General features: G+C 50.0%; 10 protein-coding genes across 10 annotated transcripts; 3 read left to right on the top strand and 7 right to left on the bottom strand.

The window, feature by feature from the left end:
* Positions 1–885: 885 nt before the first annotated feature.
* Positions 886–1,377, bottom strand: PV06_00581 (uncharacterized protein; the record flags this gene model as incomplete). Its single annotated transcript, XM_016401095.1, has 1 exon — positions 886–1,377. One exon carries the CDS (start codon positions 1,375–1,377, stop codon positions 886–888), a length of 492 nt encoding a protein of 163 aa, XP_016268148.1.
* Positions 1,378–3,545: 2,168 nt separating this feature from the next.
* PV06_00580 (uncharacterized protein) lies at positions 3,546–6,989 on the top strand. Its single transcript, XM_016401094.1, has 2 exons — positions 3,546–4,092; positions 4,210–6,989. Exons 1-2 carry the CDS (start codon positions 3,908–3,910, stop codon positions 5,873–5,875), a joined length of 1,851 nt encoding a protein of 616 aa, XP_016268147.1. The 5' UTR covers positions 3,546–3,907; the 3' UTR covers positions 5,876–6,989.
* Positions 5,977–7,050, bottom strand: PV06_00579 (uncharacterized protein; the record flags this gene model as incomplete). The annotated part of the gene is made up of 3 exons (XM_016401093.1): positions 6,741–7,050; positions 6,519–6,687; positions 5,977–6,467 (listed from the first exon to the last, which is right to left on the bottom strand). The coding sequence occupies exons 1-3, from the start codon at positions 6,840–6,842 to the stop codon at positions 5,977–5,979; spliced, it is 762 nt and encodes a 253-aa protein (XP_016268146.1). The 5' UTR covers positions 6,843–7,050.
* PV06_00578 (uncharacterized protein) lies at positions 6,882–7,877 on the top strand. The gene is made up of 2 exons (XM_016401092.1): positions 6,882–6,904; positions 6,983–7,877. Exon 2 carries the CDS (start codon positions 7,286–7,288, stop codon positions 7,703–7,705), a length of 420 nt encoding a protein of 139 aa, XP_016268145.1. The 5' UTR covers positions 6,882–6,904; positions 6,983–7,285; the 3' UTR covers positions 7,706–7,877.
* PV06_00577 (uncharacterized protein) lies at positions 7,511–9,980 on the bottom strand. The gene is made up of 3 exons (XM_016401091.1): positions 9,565–9,980; positions 8,361–9,414; positions 7,511–8,280 (listed from the first exon to the last, which is right to left on the bottom strand). Exons 1-3 carry the CDS (start codon positions 9,625–9,627, stop codon positions 8,108–8,110), a joined length of 1,290 nt encoding a protein of 429 aa, XP_016268144.1. The 5' UTR covers positions 9,628–9,980; the 3' UTR covers positions 7,511–8,107.
* A 261-nt stretch (positions 9,981–10,241) lies between these two features.
* Positions 10,242–11,796, bottom strand: PV06_00576 (uncharacterized protein). Its single transcript, XM_016401090.1, has one exon. It carries the CDS (start codon positions 11,707–11,709, stop codon positions 10,474–10,476), a length of 1,236 nt encoding a protein of 411 aa, XP_016268143.1. The 5' UTR covers positions 11,710–11,796; the 3' UTR covers positions 10,242–10,473.
* Positions 11,797–11,984: 188 nt separating this feature from the next.
* PV06_00575 (uncharacterized protein) lies at positions 11,985–12,875 on the bottom strand (the record flags this gene model as incomplete). Its single annotated transcript, XM_016401089.1, has 1 exon — positions 11,985–12,875. One exon carries the CDS (start codon positions 12,873–12,875, stop codon positions 11,985–11,987), a length of 891 nt encoding a protein of 296 aa, XP_016268142.1.
* A 450-nt stretch (positions 12,876–13,325) lies between these two features.
* On the bottom strand, positions 13,326–14,711 carry PV06_00574 (uncharacterized protein; the record flags this gene model as incomplete). Its single annotated transcript, XM_016401088.1, has 2 exons — positions 13,326–13,709; positions 13,833–14,711. The coding sequence occupies 2 exons, from the start codon at positions 14,709–14,711 to the stop codon at positions 13,326–13,328; spliced, it is 1,263 nt and encodes a 420-aa protein (XP_016268141.1).
* A 1,383-nt stretch (positions 14,712–16,094) lies between these two features.
* Positions 16,095–17,847, bottom strand: PV06_00573 (4-hydroxyphenylpyruvate dioxygenase). Its single transcript, XM_016401087.1, has one exon. The coding sequence runs from the start codon at positions 17,710–17,712 to the stop codon at positions 16,456–16,458; it is 1,257 nt and encodes a 418-aa protein (XP_016268140.1). The 5' UTR covers positions 17,713–17,847; the 3' UTR covers positions 16,095–16,455.
* Positions 17,848–18,014: 167 nt separating this feature from the next.
* PV06_00572 (uncharacterized protein) lies at positions 18,015–18,938 on the top strand. The gene has a single exon (XM_016401086.1). It carries the CDS (start codon positions 18,129–18,131, stop codon positions 18,840–18,842), a length of 714 nt encoding a protein of 237 aa, XP_016268139.1. The 5' UTR covers positions 18,015–18,128; the 3' UTR covers positions 18,843–18,938.
* The last annotated feature ends 372 nt before the right edge of the window (positions 18,939–19,310 follow it).

Here is a 19,310-nt window from a genome sequence, read left to right as displayed (position 1 = left end):
TAATGTAGTGGATGTGGTTCACGTTTAATGAATTTTGATAACCCTGTACGGAGTACTCGGATGACAAAAGTCCCTTATGGGTCCCGGTCGACGTTGTTGTAGACCATGTCGAGGAGAATGTTTCCTGTTCAAGGTTCGGGGTTTGAACGTCGGAGTGAAGGACCAAAGTGATCTAGCGGGGAGGCTCAACAGGAAACAAAGAGAGGAATTGAAAAGTGGCATGATACCGAGTTACTAGTAGTAGTTGATGATCGATGATGAAGGGGATAATGAGTGAGTCTTGTTGGTGGTTGAAGAAGTTGGGATTGATTGATTGATTGAATCATTGATTGATGCCCAAAGTGCCAGCCAACTCGACGAATTACATTATTACCTACCTTAACTTAGGTAAGGAGTACGAGTACTCCGTATCTAAAGCCAGTTTACAGGCATCATTTCTCCTCGTACTAAGCTTGGCTTCACTACTGTAGATGGATCTTTGGTTTCTGCCTCAGGCTTCGTGATGCCTTCGTTAGCTTCGTTACGACAGGGACTTTTGATCTAAAAAATGTCTGTTCTAATCTATTAAGAGTCTAGATACATAGCAAGGTAAAGTTAATATATTCAAGTCGGAGGTCTTTATCAAAGTGAGGCGTTTAGTTTTAACCAGTCAATATCTTGATGGACCTATCACTTCGAGTACTCGATCAATCCTTGGTAATTCTTCATCCCCTCGTGACTGTGTCAATATGCTCATCATTCCGCATTGCAGTACGGAGTCACTCGTCACGGAGGAAATATCTCATCCTGTACGGAGTACTCGCATAATCTAGACGATCAACCACCAGACAAAAAACCGAACGATCCAGGCCAATGTCCATCTTTCACTCGTTACGACGACACGAATCACTTGATCTTCCCATCCCTGACCATCTCCCTCATGACCTCGAGAGTCGTCTCGACGGCCACTCTCGCCATGTTCAGATCCTTGGGCTTTTGGGCCTCGGACTCTTCGGGATTTTTCCCAAAGTGGATCAGGTCAAAAACATAAGTCATGTACAGTTCCCCTTGGGCACCTTCACTGATGATGTTCTGCACTTTGGTCCCGTCGTATCTCAAGAACTCGACCTTGATAGGTGGGTAGTGAGTACATCTCTCTCGAGTCTTGACGTTTCCGTCCGCAAAAGTGGCCACTCGTTCCGTGACATCCTGTCCTAGTTGGTCCTTTTCCTGGGACACCACGACCGTGTCGGTGATGGCTCCCCCCACGAATACCTGACCGGCCCCGACCTTGATTTTGAGTCCTTCCCAGATCAAGGCGTAGGTGAGTTTGGGTTCGACCCCGGGTGGATTGACTGGTGCCGTGTAGGCGATGCTATGCTTGGGAGAGTCTGCCATTGTTGTTTTGCCGCACTGGAATCAGTCGATGGACCAGAAAGGTGTGAGTGAGATGGGGGATCTTGGTAACTCCGTAATCACACCGTGAGTATTTATTTCCATGTCTACGGGAGGACGTTCTTGGCCTTGATCTCGACTACATCGCAGGGCGCCTTATGCTCCGTACGCAACCCTTGTATACGACCGGCTGACCATTAACGAAGTCAAGGTTAAGAAGGCATCGTCCTCGTAAGAAAACAATTTTTAAAGAGAGTGAGATACGTTTCGTAGAACGTAGAACGTAGAACGTTCATTCATCGCAGTGGAAATACTCGAGACGTGTTGGGCAGTACGGAGCACCCTGTACTCCGGATAGTTAGCCCGACAAATGGAGTACATACTGTAGTACTGTAGGTACGGAGTTACTCAGTAGACTCTCCGACGACATCTCAACATGCAATGTGACGCTCTCGTATAATCGATGGTGGTCTCATGGTATGACTCAAGCAGACTCTTACTGCCTCATTCACCATTTCCAGACGTTGAAAGAATCGAACCCAGCCCAAGAGTTTTTCCGTCTCACTCGACCGTCCGGACGCGTGTCCTGCATCGCATTTACCTGGTAGAATCGGGTCACTCTCGGTCTCGGCCCCCCTTTCTTGACGCCTTTTTGGCCCCCAATGACTTTTCTTCTTCTTCCTCTTCTTCCTTCTCATGCGCGGTTTTCCTGTTCGCGAACCACACACCTCGGACTGACTGAACTGGGGTTCTCTCTCTGTGGCCCACAATGCAACGCCATGCAGTTCTCGGGGGAGGAGAGACAATTGCGCATTTGGGACATTGTTTTCCGGATGTTCAAAAGTATGGAAAGAGTCGAGAGGGGAAATCTTCCCGCCCCGCACTGCGCCCCCTCTCCTCTGTCTACTGACGAAAGTGGTGGCACTGCAGTGCAGGTTTGATGCGATGTAATATCTCGATCTGGGACTTTGTGCTCCGTCCGTACGAGACCTTCTGAGCCGGTCAAGATTAAAGCATACAGAACCTCCTGGATCAAAGAATGCTTGAAGAAAAAAAAAGTATCCACTCCCGTGTTCTACGTGCGTGATATACACATTCTCCGTATCTCCATGTCTGAAAGCGGCTGTATCCGCCTCCACGGTGGGAACCAGTTTAATTCCTCAAGATGAGGTAAAGGGGTTTACAGAATACGGAGTTCTGTCAATACTTTGAGCACCTCATCCTCTATGCTAACATCATGTACCAGCAGCAGGGTATAGAGTTCTTCTTGAGTTTGGCTATCTTGTCTGACATACTTAGTAGATACCTTTGTTGAATACCTACTGTACTACCTACGGACCGGAGTATCTACCTAGGTAAGGGTCAATGAGCATTGTTTTGCAAAGGCAGATGCTGTTCTTCCATTCCTAAAGAGATTGGCACCAAAGTTCTTGTTGGTTCCTTTGTTTGCTTTGCACCCATCATCTTCTCGACCCGTCCGTCGTCCCTACTCACTCTCTTCAACCCATTACACATCCCAACATTCACGTAAATTCCGTCTCTTCGTATTTATTGATATCCGTATATACGACTAGTACTGCGTATCTCTTCTCCTTGGCATTTCGAACTTTTGTCACCCCGTCAGTACTTGCTCGGTAATCCGTCTGATGCCTACAGTAAGCCCATGCCTCTGGTCTTGCCCACACCCCCATGCGCCTTCTCACCCCAACTCAACACAGCCGGATGCATACAGTAGAGTAAGCACTGCCTCCCCTTTTTCCTGCACCAGCCCAGCCATTCCGCTCTACCAAAAGCAATAATCAATGAGCAAAAGAAAAGAGGTGCTGAGGCGTTTTCTCGACTGGTCAGTCCGTAGGCCCCCCGAATACCCAACACCCAACAGCCAGTGCCCAAACCCCTACGGACTAATACCTCTACCCACTGCCTCCAGTCTGCCTTGTCTCTTTCCCTCCCCCGTCACGACTCCATACACATTCAAGAGCCCTCCGTACTTGCCTACGTAACTCGCAAGGCGTCATGCCCCTTCTGCTTCTTCTTTTCGCCACTGGAACCAACGAGAAAGATGCACGCATCCAACACTTTCAACGTTGTCCACTCAGTCCAGTTCATCGGTTAAGTGCCTGGCGTCCCGTTCTCTCTCCCTCTCTTCCTCCTTTTCCACAACCTTCAGTGCCCAAGAGAAGCTACTACGAATGCATATGGTACATGCCCTGGGAAAAGCCCAACCCAGCCCGACCACTCAAAAATCACCTACTCTGCACAAGGCCCCCAAATCCAGCCAGCCCCTTGCATCAGCCTCGAGCAAGTCGATTCGACACCCAAGAATTGGAACTTTTTTTTCTCCCACCCCCTCACAAAGTACATTTGCTTGCATACGGAATACTGCCTAACCTAACTACTTTCGCCCAATACGAAACGGATACATCACATAGACCCCACGACACGAATACTTCACAAACGTCCCCCCGGGGAAAGGGGCTTCCAGTAGGCAGGCACTAGCCTGCAACACACCGGGCCTGACCAGACAAAAAGCATGGCCCGAGCCGCTTCTTTCTCCATGCCTGACAAACGCCCCAGGCCGAAAAAGAGGGCCTACCGGCGGCTCCAATCACCCTTGAACGCTCGTCGACATGAGATCGAACGCCTCTATATGGTCGACGGCTGGAAACTACAAAGAATCATTGATCATATCAGGACCACCTATGGTCTAAGTCAATCGTAAGGCTCCAACTCCAACTCCAGCTCCTATTTCATCCCACCCACCTAGCCACTGTCCAAACATAAACCTATAACTCGCCAATCTTCCATTAGCTGACCTTGCAATGCAATCCACAGACCCAAACAGTACAAGGACCAGCTGAAGAGCTGGGATATCCGAAAAAACCATACGTACACTGACGCCGCCTTCATCTTGCGACTCTTGAACCAGGCCAGGGCAGAAGGATGTCCTCCTGAAGCCCAGGTCGTTCTCTTCTCGTCCTCCCCCCGTCGCAGGGAGGACATAGCGAGGTATATCAAGAGATCCAAACTGAAGGATGAAGCCGACCTTCTCTCCCAAATCTCAGATACAGACGAAACTCCTCCTCATATTAAACTGCAAGAATTCCCAATCGCGTCGGCCATCCCTCAGACCTTGCTCACACCCCTTTCGGATCTTTTGAGCTATCCGCCAGCTCCAGCCAGCCATTCTGAAGTGTCTGACCTTTGTATGCCATCGCCAGATATCACTCCTCGGTCAACCCCTCGACACTCGGAAGAGGGAAACGAATCCAATAGATCATCCATGGTGACTTCTGAAGCTGACTATGATTTCATGGACCTAGGTCCAGAAGCCTATCAGCTTCCGCCGGCAAACGTCTCGATGCCACCGCAGCCAGTCATAGGCAGCATAATGAGACCATTTGGCCTTGAGCCTCAGTCTGGATTCTTCTTGGGTTGCGCCATTCCCAATTGGTCGGCGGAGTTCACAAATGCTCTGCTGTCCTCAACACCAGCCAGCATTCAAGACCTAGGCTTTGATCCCTCGAGGTTTGGAGCATACACACAGAGTCCACAGTTGAATGATGGCACTCATTCCGCTTCATTCATAACCAATTGCTTATATTGGCTGATTTGCGTTGGACAAGAAGATCCCAACGCAACGTATTATCTCGACTTGGCCAAGTTCTCGTTCTTGTGCATGATTCGCGATCGAGTGTCTCCAGGAGAAGCGTGTATTGTCGCATTGACAGTGGCAAATGTACTGTTCAACTGCCTTGGTCACAACAAAAGATTGCTGGAGCTACTGAAAGAAATCGACGAGGTCACCAAGATGCACCTGGGAGAAAATAATCCCTTGCGATTGACCATCGCCTTTGAGAAGAACATTCTCCAACCCAGCACCCACGGCAGACGCCTTCATGACCTTGAGCAGCTGAGACATGTCCACAACAGAGTGCAGACAGAATACCCAAACTCTCGTGGTCCAGCCCTGATGGCGAAGTATCACATCGCCTGGGCTATGCTGGAGAATGAATTGAGGGTGGACAAGAGGGACAGAAATTTCGGTCCCGCCAAGGACATGCTGGAAGGCCTTTTTCAAGATTTCGACATTCATTTCGGCCCGTATCGCATCGAAACCATAATGGCAGCAGCAACATTGGCCAGAGCTACCTTCCGGTTTGGCGATGCAGAGAGAGCCGAAGAGCTCATTGTTAACCAAGTACTCCCAAGAGTGCGGGAGAACTTCCCAGAGGACCATCCGTACACGTGGGAAGCAAAGCACCGCCATGCATTCTTTCTTTTCCAGCTTGCAGATGACGAACCAGGTTCGACTGGCAAAAGACAACTTCAGCAAGGTGAGCAACATTTACGCGAAGTTGTCCGTGACCGCCGACGAGTCCTGGGAGAAGGCAATAAGAAATCCATCGAGTCTTTCAAATTGTTAAAGGCTGTTCTGGAGAAACAGGGCAAGACCAACGAAGCAAATTCCCTCTGGAAATGGTGCGCTCGTCAGCTCTGAACAAGCGCGATAGACTCGCAAAAGAAGAGGCACTCACAAATCAGACGTGGCCAAGCAAGCATCCCATACGACGAAAGGCTTCATGTTCTCATTGGCCGACTTTACCTCCTGTCATAATACGACCGGGACGAATGATGATCACGCCTGGAACCATGGTCATGCCTTCGACCGGCATCACGGACATCCTTGTCGAATCCAAGCACACCATCAATACCAAACTCACTTGACTCGCTCGAGACCGAGTCGGTCCGAGTAATAACATGCTCGTCCAAGGATGCCATTGCATCTGACGGACGTCTTGAATTGGTATAGTTTGTAGAGTATGAATAGCTTCGGCCATTTCTACTCGTGGAAGGGACACTGCCAAAGGTTGAGTTTGGCGAACCCGACATCGACTCCATCATTGAACCGCTGTTGGAGCTGTACCTGGACGGAAGGTTGGGTCTCTGGGGGATGGCGACAGCAGGTGTACCGTATGATGACCCCGATCTCGACACGTTGGAATCACGTCTCGACGACTGGTGATGAGAGCCACCACTGTCTCTGCTAAACGATTGCCTGCGGTCTCTGTGTACACGGCTATCCGAGTAACCTAACAAAGAGATGAGTACGATTCAAGCGACAGCCATGCAGAGGGCCATACTCATTCGTCTCTGATATCCGTCACTCTCGCGCCATCGCGCGCTGTCATCGCGGAGCGAAGGCAGCATTGACTGGGAGATGGTTAGAGCTTGAGCCACGTCGTGCATCTCGACTCGACTGCTTACACCAGGCGGCGCTCGCGAAGCCTCGATGACATAACGATCAGAGTCCTATTCATGGGTCCTTAGCATGACGCCGGGAGTGTCCAAACTATACCACATACATGGGTTTTCACCACATGAGCATCACGACCCAGGTACAACGGCAGATCGGTCTCCAGGACCTCCCTGGAGATACCGTTTTTGGAGATTGCAAATTTTGGCATGATGGGACAAGGTGGGGGAGGGGGAAGTGAATCGAAGTCGCGGCTAATGTCCTTACAAAAAGGCAAGACAAGTTCTTCTCGATCCTACCCGGAGAGAATCATGTAATTGATATCAGAGTTTACTGATGAATTGACGCCAGGAGGAGAAACAAAGGTCTCGAATGTCGACGAAAGTTGTTCAAATACCTTTGGGCCGGCCGGAAACGTGTCAATCGATAGAGGTTGGTGCCACGATTGATGGCCATGTGGGAAGCTGAGGTCCAAGCGAGCAAGAGCGGGGTACAGACTTGTTCGCGAGGGACAATGTCAAAACCGCAGAAGCAGAGCCTCATGGTGGGCTGGGATTGGTGAAACCGGTGAACGACGTCGACGGCCGTCACTGGCCGAGGTGGTGAAAAGGGTCATGCGGTATCGCAAAGACTCGTTGGCTGTCATCGACTGATATGAAAGAGGTGGTCCCCCCCAACTGTCCCGGAAGCAGGTCGATAGCAGCTGAACCCAGGCCGGGCGATGTGGCTTGCATATTCGCATCTGCAGGGATTTCCGGGCCGTTTCCAAGAACGAGAACAAGACCATGTTCATTGTTCTTTGTGTCTGTCAGAGAAAAAAAAGCACGTTCGATACAAGAGGCAAGTGTAATCAGTACTAGCGAGTCTGATCGAGGACTGAGGGAGGCTACGATTGACATGAAGAGTGTGAATCTATCGAGAAGAAAAGGCAACATCGCGTCTCGATCATGCCAAAGACAACCAAGAAAACCAATTTTGTCCACGACCGACTCTGACAGCTGGCAAACGTTGCAGCTGGTGACGTGTATACGAACTGTCCAGTCGAATGAGTACCTTGGTCGACGTTCTGCATGACCCTGAATAATCAAGTCAGTGCAATCGAGATCTCTCTTCTTGATGTCCTTGCTTCTGGTGCAAAATTACCTAGAATTGGGAGGGGTATAATTGTGAAGGTTCATAAAGATCGTGTCTATTTACTCCGTAATTCATTCATAGGCAGCCAGCGCATCACCAACCATCCCAAAAGATGTATGTATGTCAGGTCTTCTTGACAACAAAAGCAGCCGCCAAAAAAAAGATTTCCCGCAGGGAGTCTTGAGTTCCTCCGTTCAAACGCAGACGTACGCGTGATGGTGGACAAACATATGGGAGTGTACATTGTTGAGAGAAAAGAACACAATCAGAGGCAAAAAAACAAGGAAGTCGTAGAGTCAGTCGTTCGGTTTTCTTCTCTCCCTCCTGACTTCTCTCGCCCACTCACGTGCCACCAACCCACAAGGCTGGAGCTGGAGCGAGAATTGTCGCTGGAGCCGCCGGACCTGGAGAGGCGAATCTTCCAAAGATCAAAGCCTTGCCCGTTTTACCGTCACCGGCTTGTGAAGAAGAAGTTTCGACCGCCAACATCAAGTGGGTAGTCCTCACCACCAATTCTGTCACGAGTTCGAGTGTCAGTACCGTACCCCAGGCATGCAGGCATTCAAATCACCGTGTGAATCGGGTGAGTACTCACCTTGAATTTCAATGACGAAACTCATGGGAGTATCTTGATACTCCTCCGACGGGGGACCTCGTGTGCAACATTTCCCGTCCCGATCTCGTATGGCGACCCTCAATCCTACATTTTTTCGATAATCCGTCCACAAAATGTTTTTATCCAGACCAATGTTGGGGCAATTATTTGGAGACGACGAAGAAGTTGAAGATGTCGACGACGATGATGATGATGATGATGCCGAAAATGATTGTGACGACAAATCTCTTTCTCTTTCTCCTTTACCTTCTGACAACCACAATTCTTGTGCTCGATCTTGTAACCATTGTTTCCATACCCTCATGACACCCTGCCCAGGTTGTACTATATGAACGTTACTCAAGAATACTCCACGGTGTGGTCCCAACCTGACGAGACTCGCGTAGGCACAGAATTGACAAAACAATTCATCAGCGTCGAGGTATAAATTGTGTACGACTTTTTCCAAACCTTGATCACCGTCGGTACCGTAGATTGGTTGTTGTTGTTGTTGTTGTTGTTGTTGTGCAGAAGAAGACGAAGATGCTTCCTGTGATGGGTGTTGTTCCTGCTGTTGAGGCGGTTGTTGTTGTTGAAACGGCAGTTGTTGATAATGTTGCTGCTGATACTGCGCTTGCTGTTGCGGCGGCGGCGGTTGCTCTTGATGTTGCTGTCTCACAACAGGTGACCCGGCTATCCTTCTCAACGGCATCAAACCTTGTACGCCCGGGCGTTCGGGTCTGAATCTACTGTACAGGGCACCCAATTTTGCGAACCTCCCTTCTTCACCCCTGCAGTCCTCGTACAGTGACCCTACCCCTTCATGTTTCGAACTCAACCCGTCGGTACCCAAGTAGGTACAAAACAGATAAGGGTCCGCGTACCTCTTGCTGGGTCGGTACGCCTCGAGGATGAGTTTGTAATCGGGCAAGGCCGCCGCGAGGAGGAGTCGGAAGTGAATGATCCGTAGGATTATGGAGTGAAATTGTCTCGACACGACTATCAAAGGCAGGAGGGATTGAGTTTCGAATCGGGACAAGATTGATACGAGGATCTTTTCTTGACACAACCACAAAATTAATTCTGACCATGCGATTGATTTCGCGCGCGCGCGCGCGCAGAAGAACATGGAGATTGAGACATGGCTTTAAAAAAAAGATGGATTTGGTATGTACGGACAAGGCCAAGGCCGGGGGAGACTCACCTCGGTAGGAAGATGATAAAGTCTTAGATCTCGACCATGACCACGAAAGGCCATGATGATCATCCAGGTATGGTATATCGACTGCACAACTCAACTCCCGAGACTCGCGGTTCAGTCAGTCAGTCAGTCAGTGGATCGGCGGGAGTGAGGTTCGCCCTGGTCACGGTCTCTGTCTCCGTCTCAGGCGCAGGAATTAGTTAGGTACTGGTATCGTCCATAACGCATCACCCGTATGATGCGCTACGTGCTCGTTCGGCAGGAGTAAGGAGTAGATTAAACAAAATAATTGACACGGGAGAAATGGATGAAAGAGACGGGAGACAAAAGAGAAAAGATGGAATGTGTACGCAGTACCGTAACAGATCGATGATGGTCCGACCATGTCATCATATGTATGGTGTGTGTGAGTGTTGTCTTTGTCCGCAGCCGATAAACGGAGGGTTCAAACTCACCAGACCCTCTACCATCGATATGCGAGAACGAGTTCGTTCCGTAATACTCCATCCGGGATCCGGGTACCCATAAACTCACTACGGATACGGAGTACGGAGTACCTTACCCGTAATAAAATAGGCCGAGGCCACCCACCTTCCACCCCCAAGTCCCTCCCATGAAGGGTAAGCCCCGTAACAAAGAAAGGTTTATCGATAAGGATGGTTCCGTTATTACTGAAGAACTTTTTCGTTATGTGCCTAGGCACCTTCTTTTTGAGGTGTCCATAAATTGCCATATATATGGTCGCTCAATCAGAGTGAGCACCATGCCTTGTGACCCTTTGATGTACATACCAGATTGACCGGCCCGATCATACAGAGTACCAACAAAGTGATTTCTTACAAGCACATATTTTATATACATTGCAAACGATGAAGATTTTGAGATTGAGATGTCCGACACTTCTCTTTTTGCTCATGTCTCTTCAAAAACAAATACTCCCTTTCCAGGTCTAAACCCACCAAGGGTACCTTGGACGGCCGCCTTGAGCGTATCGACCTCGGTCTTCCATCCCCATTTACACTCTTGCACCGGTATATCTTTGAATTTTCCTTCTCGGGTGAGCCGCAGCACATCCTCCACCGTCTGCTTCTTTTGGTCGGGATGTCTGTCGGACCACTTGCTCACCCAAAACCCGCTGAAGCCGATCTCCTTGAATATCAGGAGCGACGCAGGTAGCGTGAGTGGTTGTTTACTCATGGCTCCGTACGTGACCATGGTCGACCCGGGACTCAGGAACTTCGCCAGAGCCGTGGCCGGTTTGCCTCCGACACAGTTCAACCCGACCTTGATCTGTTCCCGTCCACCGTGCGTCCACTCCTTGATCTGGTCCCGAATCTCTCGGCCCATCAGCTCTTCTTCCGTGATGACCTTTGTAGCACCGATGTCGTACAGGTCTTGCTTCAGCTTCGCCTCCTCTGTTTTGTCTTCCCGACCTCGAATGACGTTGAGGCTCTTGAACCCCCATTCTTTACCCAGCTGGATCGCAGCTCGCCCGACGCCGCTGTTGGCTCCGTTCTGTATGAACCACTCATCCCCTCTGAATCCCCATTTCGCCGAGTCCAGCAGCATGCGGTACGCCGTGCACGGGTTGACGGAGACGGTGCCAACCTGGAGCGGCGACAGACCTTGCTTGTCGTCAATCTTCAACAGCTTGCCCTCGTCGATGGCCATGTGCGTCCGCCAAGTGCCCAATCCCGTGCTCTTCATGATGACCCAATCGCCCTTGTTGAGAGTCTTGACGCCGGACCCGGTGCTGATGACCTCGGCCACTCCTTCATTGCCGGCAACCGCAGAAGGTTCCGAGGTCCCCAGGGTCGTGCTCATCTCTCCTTTTGCAGGGTACACACCCTGTATCTGGTTCACGTCCGCGGGATTGATCGGGGCCACCAGCATGCGGATGACGACGTTCGTTCCGGAGGCAGGGGAGATCGAGTGGCCGTGGAGGGAGAGGACATCTTGGGGCTCGCCGTACTTGGAATACACAAGAGCTTTGGCTTGCTCGTAGCCGTAGCTGCTGACTGCTCGTTGTTGGTTGTTAAGTGGCTGCGTCCGTCGGGACGACCGGCAGCATGTTGGTCGTGTGTGTGAAACTATCACGGTCCGTGTAGCTGCCTTCAAGGGCTGTTGGACTCGAGTAGTGCTGGCCATACCACAAGAAAATCAAAATCAACAATTCAATTACATTACAGAGAAGGAATCAAGTATTGAAGAATTGCGGTAGCTGTTCATGGATTTGTTTGCGCCCGGATATTTTACTCCGCAGCATCTCAAGGTCTGAGGGGATCATTGGATCATACATCATCGTCGGCCGAGTCTCGGTTCTGTTGACCTTCCCGCGCTCCCTTTCATCAATCACATTCATCTGTTGTTTCTTGGTTCCTACTGACCCAGATATGGACCATCTCTTCAAAGATCTTCACCTCCTATTTTGAGAAGAACCTGCGCAAGAAATCACGGTGTGCTTGAAGGTAAAGCCGACGCGCTTCTAGGTCCCTCTCGTACATCGCACGCTGCTCCTCTTTAAAGATCTTCTCCAGTCTGGGTCGTCCTTGAACTGCTGGTCCCAGGCATAACTGATCCATCATTCCTGCTAGAGCAGTGAACCCAACTTCTGCAAACACTGCTTCTCCAAACCTGCTGAAGGCTTTCTGAAACATTCCCTGACAGCCTGAATCATCAATCTCCTCGAGAAATTTGCACAGTTCTCTCATATCGGCAGAGTACGGCATGTGCCGGCTCACTTCTTGCGTGAGAATGTGCAAGCTGGTGTGCTGATTTCCAGCAATGTGTTGGCACTCGTTCGGGCCTCGGGTATCCACAATTGAGCGTACTGTCAGAACCAGGTCATTCGCGAAACCTGCAAAGTTGATCAGCTCACGCGAGAACTCTCTGCTTCGAATCTCAGCGCAGCCGTAGATGGCAAGACCAAGAACGTGCTCCGGCCAAATCGGAATCGTTGCGAATGACAGCATGAAACGAAGGATATGTATGTCTGAGGCTTTGTACACCTTGGAAAATCCCAAGAGCTTGGTTTCGATCTCCCTCAAGACTCTGCGAGCATCTTCCAAACGGAAATGTGGTTCGCTGTTGTCACAGAACGTATGAATCCCTGGAAACCGCGAAGCAGGATGCCAGTTTGTGTCGAGGCAGAATCGCTCCAAGTGGCTAGCCAACACTCCCATGACGCATGGCTCTCTTGCTTGCTCCCAAAGCATTGCCAACAGGGCGATCTTTGACATCTGGTATTTCTCGGCAGGACGAGTTCCAGAAGTCGATGCTAATGTGCGCTCAGAACCAGCCCGCTCAGGTGGCATTTGGTTTGTGAGCGTTGCACTGCCCTCGGTCAGGTTGGCTGGATCTCACAGAGATCGGGACTCACTCGTGTCTTGGATGGTGACCTCGTATCATATTGCCATGGACAAGAAGGATTTTGCTCGAGACCTAGCGGGCGTCGCGACGCATTACACTTTCTTCGACTGCTAAGTAGGATCAATCTATATGATTAGAGAGGATGCTGGCATGGCATGACAGAAGTGAGGGCCTGAGAGACTGTCTGCTGCAGTTAATACCCTTCCTTGCTTTGATTGGACTTCACTTTGAATCTGTCATTATTGGCCATACGCGCGACACGCCTTGGTGGATTTCGCCGCACCCTCGAACACGGTAGGAGCCACCGCAAGACTTATTTGACCGTTACCAGTCCGAAGGATTCCCTCCTGGGTGCTAGTCGTAGTGGTCTTTCGGCCACAACAGTTTTTGACTCATCACAGGAGCCCGTTGACCCAGGCGTCCTTGGGCATTGCAAAGGCTGACATGTCAGGCAAGTTTGAGAAGTCTGCCATATCGAAAGCCAATGCCGGGTCTTCCCAGAAGTTAGAAGGAAAGGACTCCGGGCTATTGTTCGATATCGGAATGATTCCCAGTGCCGAGTGAGTCGTGGTTTGGTCCATTGGCAAGAGAAATTGCGTGTTCACGCTCAACTCGACATCATCCACCGGTCCTCCGCCGCTGCTCGTGGTCGGTGACGAAGATACAGCATAGTCAAGCAAATCCCAGAGTAAGGCCGTCTCAACTTTCGGCGGTTGTACTGATCGTGTAGCATCGTTGTACGGGGCGGCCAATTGTGCGAGTTTGGATAGTTTAGCTTTCTAAAGACCAATCGTCAGTCATTCGATCCCTCGCTTATGAATAAGTGTCAAGTTCTAAGCTTTAGAGCTTTCCAGCTTGCACAGACCTTTACCCGTCGCTCTTTTGAAAAGGGGAGGACATACTGTATGCAGAAGGTGTGGATAGTCACTTGCTGATTTAGCCACAAAGTCTTGTAACCTCTCAAAGGCTCTGGTAGCCCTTGAACCAAGAGCTTCATCTTTGGAGAACCTCAAAAAGAATTGAGCTGTTGCTATCATAGCGGCCAAGTGGGCGACAAATGGATCATAGATCTTGAAGTCTCTCTCTTCACAGAGAGTGAGCAGTTGAATGACCCAGTTAGAGTGAAGAATGGTTTGGTCGATCGCGTGCTGTAAGAAAGATGGAGATCGCAGTTTTTGCTCGCCATGGATGCGAGCAACGTGGAGGAATGGGTGGTTCAAAGTGCAGTGGATGGTATGATAGATACACTGTGTGAAGATCCAAGGTGCCCAGTATGCTCTGTCGTTGTTCAGTTCGGCGCTCGTCTTTTCATAGAACTTTGTATTCGTGAAGCGATGCGCCTCGGGAAAGATTGTCTCGAATTCGGACATTCGAGCCCTTATCTGAGCGTAACCGGAATTGGCTTCCCATCCGTATTCGCGATTACCTTGTTTGACGCTCTTGAGGTATTGCATCAAACGTCCCCAGGTGATCAACAGTTGTAGAGAGTAAGATCTGATGCCTTCATCTTTCTCTTCGTTGGGGCGTGTGGATTCTGCCACGCGAACATGTTCCAATGCGCACGCGGTAGCTGTTGGCATTTCGGGCAGTATTCCCTCGTCAGAGATAGCAGGTATGGTTCTGAGACTGCTGCCATGAATCCGATCAAGAACCAGTAAACTCCAACAACACCTTGAAAATTCTGATTTTCGTGCCGACGGTCTTCCGGCCTCCAATATTGCTAGATTTGAGCATATGATTACTCGAGCAGCTACCCCGGAAGCCATCCAAGCGCTGACCATTTTGCCATCATAGATTTCAGCCAAGCAGAGTAAGCATAATGCTTGCAACGCTGCTATTGAGCCTGTCGGTTCTGCGGCGTAGCGAAATAACTCATCCCGTGCAGCAGACTTGTAGTACTCTACTGCTTTGGACTGGATGTTGGCAAAAAATGAAGCTCGAGAGAATCGTACAGTGAGTGCCAGGAAACTGTTGAGTAGAGCTCCGGAGAGCTCGCTTGGACGGAGGGCAGAAGTTTCGAAAAGCGGTAATGGTTGATCGGCTATCCGTTCGATATATATCTGGAGCAGAGATTGAAGCACTTCGGGAGGAGGATATGGCCTGTGGAACGTTAGAACTACTCAAGGAAATCTCGACATTCCATGTGGCCGCTATCCCGCCGAAGCTGCAGATTTAGGGCGGGCAAAAGAGACTTGACTTCCAATGTCGTCTCAAGCCCAACAACCTGTGGTGTTCATTCAGCTGGATCTGAATGATTTGCCCGGAATTTTCGTACGATACCAGCTCTCCTCAAATATGATTCGGGTTAGGTGAGCGCTTACCTTTGAGAGACATTGAACACTGCGCCATGGTCTGCATTGCCATGGCCTGAGTCGGATGAAGGGCTCCGACCGAAGGGTGTTGAGGCGTTTCGGAGCGGATTGGACGAGCCTTCGCTTGGCTGTCGGTCGACTAGTGTACTGTGTAGAATCAGGACGTAAGTCAGTGTAAACATTGCGTGTTTATGCAAACAAGTCATCTCGATCAAAGATTGACCAGTCAAAAGAAGGGTCTCCGGCTGGCTTGGGCGCGATAGGTTCATCGGAGCAAAACAAAATTCGCGACGCTTCCCTCACGAAGGACGGTGGTTGCAACTGACTTGAGAGCCCCCAGTATCTGCTCGACTCGTGCTTCCAATCTGTCAACCCGGTCTCCGGAATGGCGACGATCCTGTGCAAATGGGTTTAGAATTGGTTTATGCACTCGTAAACGAACCATTACCTTTGTTCTTGGAGTGCGATGAGGTTTCTCGACCCGGTTGACAGCCGGCGCAATGCTTGAGACAGGGTACGTGCATGACTGATTGAGCCTGCTGCAAAAAGAGCAAATTGGTCTCTCGCCAGGACATTTGGTCTTCTTTCTCCTGATATACCGGTAAGGTCTCAGCGAATTGAAGACAACACCACGTATCCTTACCTGCAAGGCTCACAGGCTTGTTTGACACGCGACGAGGGCGGGGTACTGTCACTCATCCTGTTACAATATTGATTCGAATATCCTGCATGATCCCAACCAAGATATTTGTCGGTGGGGGAGGGGATGGCGCTGTAGGGCCCAGGAGGTGAGTATGAGTACAGAAAGCCGTAGTGTAGAAGGGTTAGGGACTTCGGGAGCAGTTAAAGAAAGGGTGGACAGGCCTATGGGCGCCCTAATCAATTATCACTTTAGGCGCTGGTGGCCCATTCTCGTACTCGTACGTAACTACCTACTCTGTACCAGCCAAGCCTCAAGCCTTAGCTACATTTCCCTTTCTTTTTCCCATGTCATGTCAACACTCTCCCGTCAAATCTCTTCTTATCTCTTCTCCTACATATTTAGAGGCATGTGCCTCGTTACAAATTACGCCTTCCGATATATTGGCCCTTAAACTCTGAAGGCGGTTCACACACAGCTTTAGCAGGAAATGTCATTCGCTAGCCTAAACAACTGACCTTGGAAAACGCTCTCAGCACAGTTGACAATGGAGTTTTGCGATGTCAAACAGAATTAGAGATTGCCCCTGGCCATCTGCTCTCTCTCAATCGCCTCGAACAAAGCTTTGAAGTTTCCTGCTCCGAAGCCAGAGAAGTTATTTCGCTGAATGATCTCGACAAAGACGGTTGGCCTATCCATCAAGTGCTTCGTGAAGAGCTGCAAGAGATAACCACCTTCATCGAAATCAATCAGGATGCCCAGCTCTTTGAGCCTGGCAAAATCCTCGTTCAACTTCATTCCTGCAGAGCTCAGCCTTTTGGACATTGCTTCATAGTAGGTATCTGGGACGCTGATGAACTCGATACCTCGCTCTCTCATGTTGGTCACCGTGGTGATGATGTCTTCTGTCCTCAAGGCGATATGTTGCACCCCAGCGCCGTTATAAAAGTCGACATATTCCTCAATTTGGGACTTCTTTTTGCCCTTGGCTGGTTCATTGATGGGCATCTTGATCCTTTCATCTGGGCTGGCCATGACTATCGATTTCAAAGCCGAATAATCGGTACAGATGTCTTTGTCGTCGGCCGACCAGAATCTATGGAAGCCAAGAGCTTTCTCATAATATTCACAAGCAGCCTCCATTTCATCCCAATCTTGATTGCCTACACAATGATCCACATGCATCAGATTGACATCTGGTAAGTATTTGGATGCCCTAGAAACCTCGCTGACTGCTCGGTAGCCGGGAAGGAATGGGCCTTGATACTGATGGCGTTCGACCAAGGTGTGAATGGTGTCTCCATAGGTCCGGATTTGAGCATAGGTCACTGAACCATTCTCGTCACCTATGGTCTTCAGTGGATGCACCGAATGTGCTCCCTTCGATACGGCGGCATCATACACCGCGGCCACATCGTCGACCTCGAAAGCTACGTCGCGTACCGCGTCACCGTGTGCTCTCATATGGTCCTGCATCTCCTTGAGCGTTTGTCGTTCTTCTTCAGACAGCGAGGCATTGGTTGCATCTGAGCTTTGTAACGGCGAAGTGAGAACGAAGGTTACGTCTCCATTGCGCACCACGTGTGAGGCAACAACTCTGGAACCTGTCTCGAGTCCACGGTAGGCGATCTTTTCGAACCCCATCTGGGAGATGTAATAAGCAGCCGCCTGCTTCGCGTTTCCAACCCACCAATGAACGTGATCATAGCCTTGGTATCTGGCAACCTTTTTCGATGTTTGTGGAAGCGTCTGGCGAGAATGTTGGTCTTGGAACGTGCTGGCAAGTTCATGACTTGGTACAGGTGTAGGTGCTAGGGCGATTGGGGCCATGGTCGCAATATCAACTTCAAAATGTGGGTTACGATGTTAAAGGTCAAGTCCAGTGATATCAGCAGAATCACAGATAGTGTCCGAGATGAACCTCCGTCTTATCAATGCTACAAAATCTGGAAAGGCACGGCACTGCCACTGCGAGTGAGGTATCTTTATCTGTTACTGTTGTGGGTGGGCACGGATACTAATGGTTTTCCTTGTTACAACACTGGGGTGGACCCGGCCCGTCCTTGTGACCAGCATGATGTGGTGCCACCGCGTTATCTCTGAGCCGATTCACCAGTTAGCTATTTTGCCTACTTTAAATCACTGCATTGGCAACGGAGAACAATATTCCTCCAGTTGACTAAACAATCACATATCCTAAACTTGTGCAATCTTGCAACTACGGACGGTCCTATCCTCAGACAAAAATGATTGCACCTCAACTGACCAAGAATGATTCGTCGGTGTTAGGAGCGTTGTTCGACCCTGAATCCTCCTTGTCAAGTACCATTCAGATCGACAAGAGTCTCCCTGGGGACTCCAACTCTTCGTCGATACGAAGAATCCAGGAACGAGAACGGCGTGTACTACGACTGGTCGACCAGGAGAAGCCATCTATATCCAACATTCAATATGCCCTTTCCGAACTGACGGCTATAATTGAAGATGAACCATCCTATGCCTCGGCTTTCAACAACAGAGCTCAAGTTCGACGACTGTTGATCAAGGATGCAGATTTGCCGGGCAGCCCAGGCCTTGTGGCGGAGATATTCCAGGATCTTGCTCGTGCCATCTCACTGGCGACACCAAATACAATACGCGATACCGTCAGTCGGATGGATGCGAAAGTGCTCGCATCAGCTCATACACACAGGGGCTACCTTCTCCTGATGGCCAGTAAATCCGAGAGGAACCGTGGAATGTTGGACGCCGTTCCCAGTCTCAAAGACGAGACAAGGGACTCTCTGGAGGAAGCAGCGAGTCGGGAACTAGGTATCGGCGGGCGATACGGGAATGAGACTGCTCGACAACTCGCAGTGAAGACGAACCCATACGCGAAGCTATGCGGTTCGATCGTGAGGGAGGCGCTGACGAAGGAGATTTCGGATTATTACAACCCACAGATATCCGTTGCACGATGAAACGATTATCCCTTTTCAATGAGAATAGTACCGTCCCTTTCCACTTGCAAGGCACAATGTCTATTTTGCTTTCTCTGTAGATACATGACACATAAGGCCAACGGCACGAGCATGCCTTTCAGAGTGTTCGGCTGCTTGAGGAAGATGTGCTGACACTGCCCGGGGTCCGTGTGGTTTCCGTGCTATTTGCGGCATCCGGCGGTTATTTGCGGCAAACAAAAGTCATTGATGATGGAGTTGATCACGTGAGCGGATGATGAGTGTTTTGTCCCTCTCCGTCCCCGGCATCATCCGTGTTGTTGTTATTCGTAAGACGCTAGGACTTCAAGGGGACTCGATGAGACTCTTCGTATGAGTAATCCCCAAGGCAGTTATGTTTACTTCAACGATGGCTCACCATTGTCGCAAACTATTCATTGGATGACCCACACCCTACAATGCACACTGATATGAGTTCAGCCGAATGGC

This window comes from Exophiala oligosperma (genome assembly GCF_000835515.1).
Source record: "Exophiala oligosperma strain CBS 72588 unplaced genomic scaffold supercont1.1, whole genome shotgun sequence".
Lineage (NCBI taxonomy): Eukaryota > Fungi > Ascomycota > Eurotiomycetes > Chaetothyriales > Herpotrichiellaceae > Exophiala > Exophiala oligosperma.
Note: the sequence above shows the minus strand (reverse complement) of the source record. Positions and strands in the feature narration are given on the sequence as shown.